Source organism: Chrysochloris asiatica, unplaced genomic scaffold (genome assembly GCF_000296735.1).
Source record: "Chrysochloris asiatica unplaced genomic scaffold, ChrAsi1.0 scaffold00182, whole genome shotgun sequence".
Lineage (NCBI taxonomy): Eukaryota > Metazoa > Chordata > Mammalia > Afrosoricida > Chrysochloridae > Chrysochloris > Chrysochloris asiatica.
The window spans coordinates 3,049,938-3,062,260 of NW_006408700.1; the positions used below are offsets into that span (position 1 = coordinate 3,049,938).

The 12,323-nt window shown below is 45.7% G+C and overlaps 1 protein-coding gene and 1 pseudogene across 1 annotated transcript; both read left to right on the top strand.

Annotated features, from left to right (window-relative positions):
* Positions 1-1,190: 1,190 nt before the first annotated feature.
* On the top strand, positions 1,191-2,050 carry SAMD5 (sterile alpha motif domain containing 5). The gene is made up of 2 exons (XM_006872075.1): positions 1,191-1,652; positions 1,802-2,050. Exons 1-2 carry the CDS (start codon positions 1,191-1,193, stop codon positions 2,048-2,050), a joined length of 711 nt encoding a protein of 236 aa, XP_006872137.1.
* A 1,036-nt stretch (positions 2,051-3,086) lies between these two features.
* The window catches only part of LOC102817441, a 9,747-nt pseudogene continuing 510 nt past the window's right edge, over positions 3,087-12,323 (top strand).

The window sequence follows — 12,323 nt, forward strand, 5'->3', positions numbered from 1 at the left end:
AAGAGGGTCTAGGGCAGCTGCGCAGTTGAATCGCCTTCTGAGAGGTGATTTGGCCCGGGGAAGGACCCAGACGCTTAGGGAAAGTGCTCCAAGCCTTGGTTGATTCCACCTGCGGCTCTGGGACCCGCCCGCAGGCGGCGGCTCACGCTTTACGCTCCAGGGGAAAACTGGAGTCATTCCCTAGAAAGTGCCGTGGGAGGCGAGCTGCATCTCGGAGCCAGAGAGGAGAAGGTCTGCTTAAACTCTCCAGGCTCCAGGGCTGGACACAAACACTGTCCCCGGGGGCAGAGCCAGAGAACCTGTCCCCACCTCCCATGGCGCCTGGGCAGAAGGCTGGGTGAGAGGATCCCAGAGAGAAAACAGTGGGGACAAGGGTGAGGGGACCTGGCGGAACGCGTCGGCCAAGCAGAAAGTACAACCCTCTGCAAACTTTCACAGACCCAGGGGCTTGGGAAGGGAATCCACGCCGAGCAGTAAGTGTCTTCCCGTTCGCGGCGCGGGCTTCCCCGGCAAAGGCCAAGAGGATGGCAAGGGAGCCGGCAAACGTGACCGCCCGGCCAGCGGCTCAGACCTGCTCTTGAGCGGCCCGTGGGAGTCGGGATAGTGCGGACCGAGGTGAACACCGGGCGCTGGAGAAGTCGGAATCTAGAGAAAGCAGAGCGCGCTAACAGTGGATGCCGGCAGCTTAGAAGACACCCCTCCCCAGTGGGAGGACAACGGGGACTCGTGCTCTCAGGCGGCCGCGGCGGAGCGCGGAGGAACTGCTCCCCGGTGCAGAGCGCGCGTGCCGCCGCTAACAGCAGAGCCCAAAGCCGAGATGCTGCGCGCGGCCTCGGGCCCGCCCCGGCCGGGGACACTTAGGAGCGTCGCCGCGCGGCGCTGACCGGCGCGGGTCCGAGGGGTGCGGCGCCCCGCCCGCCTCCGCCCTTCTCGTGCCCCTCCCCGTGGCGGCAGCGGCGCAGCCGGGGCGGCGAGAGCGGCTCGCCCAGCGCCAGTTCTGCGAGCTCCCGGCGGCGTGGGCACTCACTTTGCCGCTGGTCCACCTTTCCTGCCACTCGTCCTCTGAGGGTCGGCGGGCCCCAACCCTCTCCTGTGCTTTACCAGGAAAACTTTGCTCTTCCCCCCCGTGGAGGAGAAGATTAAAAGTTCCAGGAAGTGGTACCTCCGTGCCTGCGGGGCTCCAGTGTACCATGTGCACCAACATAGTTTACGAGTGGCTGAAGGCGCTGCAGCTCCCGCAGTACGCCGAGTCCTTCGTGGATAACGGCTACGATGACCTGGAGGTGTGCAAACAGATCGGGGACCCGGACCTGGACGCCATCGGAGTGTTGGCGCCCGCGCACCGCCGCCGCATCCTGGAGGCTGTCCGCCGGCTGCGAGAGCAGGACGCCGCCGCCGCTGGCCTCTACTTCACGCTCGAGCCGCAGTCGCCACCGCCGCCCGTCGCCGCTGTCCCCACCGGCCGCCGGGGGGAGCCGTGCGGCGGCCCTGCCGGCCGCACCCTGGGGCCTCGCGGAGACCCCAGCAGCCAGACGGCTGCCCCCCGCAGCAGGGAGCTGGTGAGCTACCCCAAACTGAAGCTGAAGATCATGATCAGGGATAAGCTCGTCCGCGACGGCATCCACCTGAGCAAGCCTCCGTACTCCCGCAAGGTAAGGGGGCGCCCGGGCGGTGCGCGGCGCGGGGTGGGAGGGACTCGAGCGGCCGTTTCCGCCGAGGCTGGACCGTCAGTACAGGTGGTAGCTGTGCGTCAAGGCTGCTTGGGCGTTTGGGTTTCTCTTCTGTTTTCTTTTTCTGTTAGCGCTTTATCCAGTCCAGCTTGGTGTCTTTAGGTTTTGGAGAGACAAGAGCCCACATCCAACCAGGTGTGAACTCTAAACTAGGGCTGAGTACTGACAAGTGCTTGCCTGCCGGGCATTGGTCCCCCAGCGCTTCTCCTGGCTCTCTGACATGGTATTTGCGTCTGCAGGGTTTGAGGAGAATGATGGATACCTACAATAGTTTCACCTCTCCGTATCTCTCCCTTTTGAGAAAACCCTTAGTGAAATAATTGGGGACCCAGGCCCTGTTGCTCTTTGCTCCATAAAGTCCATTCTCAGCTTTGCTGCACATTTGAAAAGTAGCGTTAACATGAACACTTCAGGGACAGCTTTAGGGAAACACATGCCAGCCAGTCCGCTGGAGAAAAGTTCCTGACACTCAAGTAAGTGTACAAAGATGTAATAAAGTGCCCAGGGCAATGGAGCCACTCAGAGTGTATCCGGGTCCGTACTGAGTCAGAGGTCTGGCTTATTTGTCCAGAGTGATATGAAATAGGTACAATTAATTGTAGCTTCTGGAAAGTCCGAGCGGACTCACATTTGGGAGAAGACAGAACATAAGGAAAAGTGATATTCTCCTCCTGGGGAAAGTTACTGAGATTGTACCCTGAGGAAGGTGGACTTGGGGACTGAATAGTGAAGTACCAGAACCTTATTGCACACAAGACCTCTGTCTCAGGCTTAGTGAGTCTTCTGTAGCCGTTCAGGTAGAGGCTTCTGATTTTTATAGAGAGGAGGCAGCACAGATAATCCTCAAAGTCTGTCAGGTACGCTGGAAAATGTACACCTCAACTTGACAAGTCAAGACATAGGGAGGAAGGATGGCAAAAGTCCTATGCCTGGCAAGGAGAGTAAACTGAGCACCCTCACAAGAAAATGGTGCTCTAAGTCTGGTGGTCATCTTGGGTTGCTCACCTGGCTTCATAGTCAAGGGAAAGCATTGTAAAACCAGATAATAGTTTGAACAAAGCAAGGCATAAGGAGCTTAAGTAGTAGTCATATTTTATCTTGCAAACAAGAAAGGCAATTCAGAGAACTTGCCTGAGCTTATAAATCGGTTTATAAAGACTGTGCAAAGAGGACAGGTTAGGAGAATCTGTTTGCATCTTGCCCTAAGCTGTGTTTTACTTACTTCTGTCCAAAGCAGGAAAATGGAGAGAACAAGGTCTTTCTGTGCAGTTAGAGGTAGAGACATGCCTAGTGTAGACAGGGGGATGCTTGTTAACACCCTAAAGGTGAGTTCCTGGGGATAGCACTTTAAAGGCGATGGGCACCCTTTTGGCACTCTGCATTAGATCCCAGGAAGGGAGGCCTGCTTGGGCTGAGAGCACTGGGGCAGGCGGCCAGGGCACAGTTCAGTCCATGGCCAGAAAGAGAGGCAGAGAGCAAAGGTATGCCATGAGAGCCCATTCTTCAGAAAGATGCTATGTAGCAGGGTTAAATGGGCAGAGAACGATGTGGGCTGAAGGAACAGATATGGTTTCTGAGTCTGCAAGCGCAGAGCATACAGGCCCAAGTATTAAATTAGAAGCAGATTTCAGGATGTGAGATGTCTGAGGATAGACTTTGAGCAGAGTGTGATATGGGAGTGTATATGGGGTGCACTTTATATGACAAATTAAACTTGCATTCTGATACCATGTACTTGTCATGTAAAGTATCATTTCAGTTAACCTTACTTGTACATATACCTTACAACAATAGGCTTATGTACCAGTAAAGTTTATACTTGTACTGTTTAATAGTGAAGACACTCTCCATTTACTTTTTTTTTGGAAGTTTTTATTGTGAGTTGAGTGATAGTTTACCTGGGAGAACATTGGTTTTACACTCATAGTTTCATTGCAATGATTACAGTTTCCTCTGTGCATCACCCTTCAACAGTATTTGCTTCCATTCCCTTGTTTGTTTGTTTGTTTGGGGGGGGGTCTACACAAAAACACTCAGAAATCTATAATAACTTAAACAAACGAAGGGCACAGTCTGCAAGCCTGCCTCCTGGCCGCCAGCACCCAGTCTTTCTCTTTCCATGAGTTGAGAGTCCTCAGCTGTGCCCTCTCTCCATGTCATCATCTCTGCCTCCATCTCTGGACAGGGTCCCACATTCCGCTGGTGCTCTTCTCCCTTGATGGTCCTAGGTTCCTTTGTTTCTGGACTGTAAAACTAACTACTCCCCCTGACCATTTACTTTTCCTAGAGATTTAATTCTCCTTCTCTCACTAAATGAATGATTACTTGGGAGCAGAAACATTCTTGTTAACTCCTTCACTGATTCTCCAACTGGGGACTAAAACATTGGAGCTCACAAAATTTATTATAAGAAAGGATAATCCTATTAACCTGTATTTCATATACTTGTTATATGAAAAATGCACATGGAAATAGGAATTAAAATGTAATGAATGCACATGAAATTGGACATCAAAGATATAATGCCTGACCATGTTGATCCTTTTGGATCTGTGTTGCTTCTATGCAAATCATCTCTTAATTTTGAATTTAAAGTTATTTAAGAGTTGGTTTTCTGGTGCAGTGGATTTCTTTGCCAGCAGCGGAAGGACTTTTTCTTTGAGGATGTGATTCATATCACAATGTCTCCAGAGGTCTTAGTCTTGTCATAATGAGAATGCGCAGTAGAAGTCCATGCCCTTTGGAATTCTCCTGGGCAGAGCGCCTTCCCAGTTTTGGATAGTCATTTGCAATGTTGGGAACTTTCTGGGTGTTATATTGAATGGCCCTCACTTTCTTGTCTGACCATCTGATACCAGTGAGGGAGAGGAGATGGAAGAATTGGAGACTTAGGAGAATGTTATGTTCGCATGCAAGCATTAGATATTTTGGTGTGCGGTTTGTAGTTCTACCTAGGTAGAAACATTAAGAAAACAACAACAAAAGCTGCTGCTGTCAACAATTCTGACTCATAGCACATAGGGCTCCCAAGGCTGTCCTGGTATGGCGCTGTAGGGTAAGCATTGGACTGCTAACCCCAGATTAGTAGTTCAAACCCACCAGCTTGCTCCTTGGAAACTCTTTAGAGGGGCACTATGATTCAGAATTGAGTTGACAGCACTTAACAATATTAACAACAACCTTTACTGAAGCAATAGCCACATCTTTCTCCCCTGAGGCATCTGGAGCGTTGATCTACTGTGCCATCAGGGCTAAAGTGGACATGACTGTACGTTACCATATGCATATGCAATGTGCACTTAGTACTCAGAACTGGACTCCCCAGGCTGTTGTACGGCCTCTCATGCTGTTTGACACTGCTGTGACTGCAAGTGTGGTGGGGGTGAATGGGCAGGGTTGTAAAGGTGTTCCAGTTTCTTAACAGTCTTAGCAAAGCACATGGCTGGACTAGGGGCAGAAATGGACCTAAGGTAGGGTTCTCCTAAAAGTGGGCATGGTTCATCTTCAGGAATTCATGAGCTTGCTAGGCCTGACAAACAGATTGTTGATTCACATACAGAGAGGGATAAGTAACCTGGCTGTTCTAAGACTAAGACATTTAAATAAGAATACAGCCATTAAGACAATGGGCAAACCATTCTGGCTTCTCTGGGGGCGAGGGAAAATGGGACATGCCATAGAATTGTATATGGGGAACTGGAACTGGAGGAGGAGTTTTTTGGAGACAAGTATAAAAACCATTTGTGGCAGGCCATGCCCTTGTCTATGGGGCTGGGCACCCGATTTTGCAAAATCGAATAAAGAAAACTTCACTCTTGCTAAAATTAGTACAGAATGGATTACTTGAGTGTTTGTCAGTATAGATAACGTTCCTCACACATTTTATCTATTAAAACAGTCTGAATTAGTACATTGTTGTTGTTGCTATTAAGTATTGTCAAGTTGGTTCTGACCCTTAGCGGCCCTGTATTAAGTGCCATCAAATTGGTTTAGACTCAAAGCAACTCTGTATAGGGTTTCCAAGGAGCGACTGGCAGGTTTGAACCACAAAAGTATTTAAACTCCATTTACACTTTGGTGTGTGATTTCTATTAGCAAGACTCATGGGAAAAAATCTTTGTGGAGAATTTGGAGAGATGGCCTAGGATGAAGGAATGTGGAGGGAGAGAAAGCAAGACTTTTGTGTTTGGACGCATGGTGTATAGAAGTCGTATTTAGAAAGGGAAGAGAGAGGTTGGAAAAGATGTGCTTTGTGTCCTTTGAAATTTTGCCTTGGGACCTGGCAGAAGCTAAAATGACAATAATAGTCCCTTCCTTCTAAGAATTTTCCCTGCCTTCATGAAAACTATAGGAGGCCATTTACCCCAACACAGGTCACTATCCTCAAGTAGTAGCCTTAGTGTAGGCAATCGAAGGGCCTTCTAGGCCTTTTGTCTTCAATCCCTGAGTTAAACACTGAGAAGAAGAGATAAGAGCTTGGTTGGAGGTGAGACTGCTTAGTTCCTCACACTCCTTAGAGTATGTGGATGCTGAACTCTCCATCCATCCATCCATCCATCCATCCATCCATCCATCCATCCATCCATCCATCCATCACATCCATCCATCCATACATACATACATACATCACATCCATCCATCAATCCATCACATCCATCCATCCTCCCACCCACTCATCTATTTAACAAAGACTGTTCATATGTAGTGTGTGTGTTATAGGCCCTGGAATTACAACAATGAACTGGACAGGCATGGCCTCTCCTTACAGTTTAGTCCTGCTGGTGGTGTGGATTAGGTACTGGGCTGCTAACCAGAAGGTCCAAGGTTCAAACACCCCAGCTGCTGCTTCTGAGAAAGGTGAGGGTGTCTGTCTGCCTTTATAAAGATGTATGTTCTCTGCACCCTGTGTGGAGTTGCTGTTTGGTTTGGATTTGGTTTGTCGGGTGATTATACTGTGAAGGGTCTAGCCCAGTGTCAGACATATAGTTCACACACCATGGAATATAATTTCTGCAAACATCAGGGTGTAAAACTTTTGCACTTAAATTTATCACATTTTTACACATATAACATCTACCTTCTATGTTTGTTTGCCAACCACTCCCTCCCCTGGGGAGGTATTTTCATAAGTGTAAGTATGCCAATTTTTGTTTTGTTTTGTTTTTTACTTGTTACAGTTGGCAAATAAATATAGAAGGTGCATGTATGTAAACAAATATGGTATTTCAAATGTTAAAACAATGTATTAGACTAATACCTGGCTCATAGTAAGTGTTCATCTTTGGTAGCTCTTGGTGTGGCACTGTGGGCTAATGCGTCAGACTGCAAAGTCATTTGAACTGCAAGGTTGGTGGCTCAAGCTCACCAGCTGCTCCTTGGAAACCCTATACAGGGTCGCTATGGGTTGGAATCAACAGCAACATGTCCTCTGTACCAGGCTTTGCTTGGATCTTTTGCCTTCATACTTGTGTGCTGGCTGTGCATAATCTCATTGTGGATTATAGGAGTGTTTGGTAATACATAAGTGGAAACTTTCATTACCAGTACTGTCCTGTCATTTCTATGTGTCTGAAGATACAATAATGAAAATGATTTTTGGAAGTATGAACACTTCAGAATTGAGATATTCAATCAGATGTAGATTCTTCAACCAGGTTGCAGAAGGGGTTGTTGTTAAGTTGGTTGGTTCTGACTCAGTGACCCTGTATAGGGTTCCCAAGGAGCAGCTGGGGAGCTTGAACTGCAAGCCTTGCACCATCCCCATAATCTCCTTTTTAGTTTGGTGCCTTAAAAAACCATTCTCCTAATGTGTATCCATGTTTGCAAATATGGAAATTCCCCCTAAAGACTTTTTTTCAAAAGGCAAAAGGCAATGCCCCATTTTTATGCAAAGAACAAGGTGTTGGTCACAAACTCTCTCAAAGGCAATTCATGTGAAGGGGTTAGAGAGGAGGCCTTAGATAACCTGTGCATGGATATTAGGTGAATGGTGCCTTTGGTGATGGGTTGCCTTGCATTTGGGTAGTGTAGTGGGCAGATGTTCTGATGGCTGACTTGGCTGCTCATTAGCTTGCCCTGCTGGCCTTACAAAGCTCCCTTCTGTAACCTGCCATCTACCATGTAACCGGAGTCTTAGTTGAATTCTTGCTCCTTGGTGGTGTCTGTGGTTTTTGGGTTGGGCTGCTAACCACAAGGTTGGTGTTTTAAACCCATTAGCTGCTCTAAAGGAGAAAAATTAGGCTATCTTCTCCCTCAAAGATTTACAGTCTCAGAGATCCATGAGTTGAAATTGACTCAATGGCTGTGGTGTTGTTGCTAAATGTCATCGAGTTGGTTTCGACTCATAGTGACTCTGTATAGGGTTTCTGAGGAGCAGTTGGTGGGTTTGAACTGCCAACCTTGCAGTTCAAACCAATTTTGCTGTCCAGCGTACTAACCCATAGCGCCACACTCTTGAGTGAGTGAAGGATAGGGGTGAAGTGAGTGAAGATATTGAGGTTGCCCTCATGAATCTTGTCTGTTCCTAGTTGTCTAAGGTAGACCATGAAAAATCAGAATGGATTTTGATAGAACTGCGGTTCTTCTCAGATGATGTAAATGCTTACATTTTTGAGTGACTAGAAATATGTTCCAAAATCAGTTGTCCTGCAGTAAAATGAGTTGGATGATAAGGGAATGACCAAAACTGGTCTTCAAAATAAACGTGGGAGATAACGTGAGGTGTTGGGAAGAATGCTGCCAAGGGGCGGGGGAGTGGAGGACTGGGAATGGGGGGCGGTTGGGGAGGGAAACTGCCTTGGAAACCATAATAGCTTCTAAAGCTCACAGCTGGACACATTCTGCAGGTAAAGACTGCAAAAGGTTATTATTACTAATACCTGGGAGAATGACATGGCTCTGTCGAGTAAGCACTGGACTATGAATAACAAAGCTGGTGGTTTGAGCCCACCAGCAACTTCATGGGGGAAAGATGAGGTTTTCTGCACCTGCAAAGCTTTGCAGCCTCAGAAACACTACACAGGGCTCCTGTGGGTTGGCACTCATCAACAACGACAACTGCTTGAATGGAAAGGTTTTGATCAGTTATTTTCTATGCTTAGTGAACAAATTTCTGTTTTAGATGTCCCACTGTATGGGAAATGGGGAGGCCCTGGAGGAGTAGGTAGGGAATCCTTGATTTTCAGTCAATATAAAAACGATTACGGACAAATAACTGTGGATCATGCCAAACAGCATTAAACATACTATCTGTCTTGCATAGAAGACTAAGTGACATCTAATAGTTTAAAGAGATTTCATTACTGCTTCTAATTGAAATAAATGGTCCGATGCACTCTAAAAAGCTTACTGCTATGTTTCCATAAAGTTATAAATATGAACAAAATCAGACCAACGCCATTTGGAATATAGCTGAAAGATAAGGAATACCAGTAGCACGTGTTTTCTATGATCACCTTGTAATTAGCCAATTTTCTGAATTTGAACATGTTTTAGATGCATTACAGCTGTATAGTAAGACTAGAGACTTACTGAGTATATTTGTCACCCAAAGTGTATCTTTTCTTTAACATACACCTCTATTTGGAGACCTGATGTGATGCTGTTGGTTAATGCGCTGGACTGCAAAGTTGGTTTGATCTGCAGGGTCTATGGGTCAAGCTCCTCAGAAACCTTATAGAGGGTCACTGTGAGTCAGAACCTACTCGATGGCACTAATAACAACACCTCTATTTGACTCAATTATTTGAATAGCCATGTAATAATCTATAGCAATCACTGTTTTCTTGATTCTGTTTTTAGTTTTAAAGCAAGTAAAATAAAAGAATTGAATGAAGATTAAATTACAAGTTTAAAACAAATATTAACATTGTAAACAGAGGAGGAGTATGCAGGTGGCCTCCAGGATAGCTCATGAGGAGATGAGTCCTCCGAGAGTAGGATCATGGTGATGTTCCTCATATCTGCTCTCGAGTCAACGTGTCAAGAACTAGCCAAGGTCCAAGGCAAAAACGGTCTGCACCACAGTGTATGAAACAGGCACATTTGTTGTTGGATCAAAGAGCGGACATACTTGCTCCAATACCAGGAAGGATTTTCAGAACAATTTCGTAAAATACTGTGCTGAAGAAGAAAAGGGGGCAGAGATGAATAAAATGAAATCTGCAACCCAGGCAAATTGAATGAGTATAGATGCTACAGAAAGTGAAACAGACATAGTTGAGGACGGTTTCTGTTTTCACTATAGAAAAGCTTTAGGCAAATCAACAGTGGTGTCTGTTCAATGTGAGAAGATGCTGAGAAGGCCATTCTGCTGGGGTCCTGCAGGAGCGTCCTTAAGGAGTTGCCTTTAAGCATCATGACAATGCTGATCTTGCAACTCTGAAATGGATTTTGGAGAACAAAGCAGGGATTTCATTACTCATTTAAGAGATCTTTGCTAGGGCCAAAGGAGCATCCAGGTGGTTGTGTGATGGTAACAAATGCTGGAAGGTCGATTCCAGGTTGATTCCATGATGGGGGTAAAGGTCGTTATGTCTGTTCTTGAGTCAACATGTTTATGTACATAAAACAGCCGTATTTGTCGTTGGAATGGAGGGAAAGAGGATGTGCTTTTATCAGTACCAGGAAGGATTTTCAGGAAGATTTTGTAAAAATGTGGAATTCCTCACCCTTAGAGGAAAGGATTCATTTTGTGATTAAGAAACTTGAACTCAACATGTGAAAAAAGGCTAAAGCTATAGAAGCCCAAGTCCTCTGAAGATTCCCCTTTCTAGTCACATTGAAGACCATTAGTTAGAAGAACTTTTTAAAAGCATTCCATTTAGAAGGCCATCTACTTATGGAAATCCTCACCTTGAGAGGAAAGGATTCATTTTGTGATCAAGAAACATGAACTTTTAAGCTGAACACATGAAGATTTACAGCTTGTGAAACCAGCTCCATGCAATCTCCAGGTGGTGGGTGTGGTTCCATCGAAGTGGAAACTGAACCCAAGGGACATTTGGGCATTTCCCCAAAATTGGTGGCTGTGACAGTAAGGAAGAATCAGAAGATCAGATTACTCTTGCTTTAGCATTTAAGGAAGCCATCATTCAGAGGGAAATGAAGAAACATAAGTGAAGGAGTTCAACTTTGAGAAAGGAAATGATCAAATTATTGATCTATGTAAACAAGTTGAACAGTTGTTTGCAAGTGAATGTGCTCAAGCTATAGCAACCACAAGTCCTCTGAAGGTCCCACCCCCTCTCTCCAGTCACCTGTTGAAGACCTTTAGGTAGAAAGGCTGAAGACATTCTTTTAGAAGGCCATCTGCTTGTGCAATTCCTCACCTTGAGAGGAAACGATTCCTTTTATGCTTAAGAAATAAACTTTTGAACTCCACACCTGAAGATTTAGAGCTCGATCAGGTAACTTCTGGAGTGGAGAATGGTTTAACAGAATCACAAAATTAAGAAAGATAATAGATCTGCTTTTACGCCTATCAAAATTTGCTCACCAGAACTTTGAGGCACATCCTATTGTTGTTGTTAAAGTGCTGTTGATCCTGATTAGGATTTCCTAGGAGACGCTGCTGAGCTTGAACCGCTGACTTTGCAGTCCAGCACATTAACTCACAGTGCCTTACAGGACTCCTAGTGATCTCTAAATGGAATGACTAAGAGAACAAATTCCTTTTAGAAGTCCTTGGTGGTATGGAATCCCAAGGCTGTACAAAACCATTCAAGTGGGCAATCCAATTAAATTTGTTAGTAAAAGACTAGAACTTCTAACTCACAATACAACTGGAGCTATTCAGCCAAGAACAAATGTTCCAAAGAAGTTTGGAAAATTTGAATTACCAAGATAGGAGAAGCAAGTGAGAGAACACTTTCAGGTTGAGATTTGCTCAAGGCCTTAGACTTGCAGAGGCCATGAAAATACCTTATCCTGTATTTGAGTCAAATCCCGAGTTCCTCTCTGTGGAAGGCTTGCCAGAAGGAATTTCCTTTCAAAGTTGTCCCTGGTTTGGAAATTCCACGACTTGAAAGAATTGATGATGGGAGAATAAAGTCATAAAATCAAATGTATTGTTAAAAAAACCCTGAATTTGTTTTCCTAATTGCTTCTCGGAATGGATAATATAATAAACACTGAAGCACAACAGTTTTCTAGAAAGACCATGAAGCCCACCCTGGGGGTCATTCAGAAGCTCCCAAAATTGAGGTCACTGTGAAAGGTCCTAATAACAATCCTCAAAGGTCAGCTCTTGGAACCCCTACCCAGACAAAGAGTTCTAATGTTCCCTTCACGCCTCCTTGGAGAGAGTTTTCCTTTGTGGCCTGGAATGCTAAAACCACAAGACCTAAATCAGAAATTTGAAAATCTTTTCAATGGAAAGTGTACTGAAGCGCTTGACCTTAAGGGCCATTTGCATGATTTGAATCTTCCCCTGGAGACTTGCTCTTACAAGGCTAACATGAGGGTGTACTACTCTGAAGACTGTCTACTTTTGGTATTCCAAGGTTGGAAAAGACACTTAAAAACAAACCCAAGATAAGTTCATCCTTAACAAGACCTCAATTACGGAACGTGTGGCCTAATCCAGGAGCCAGT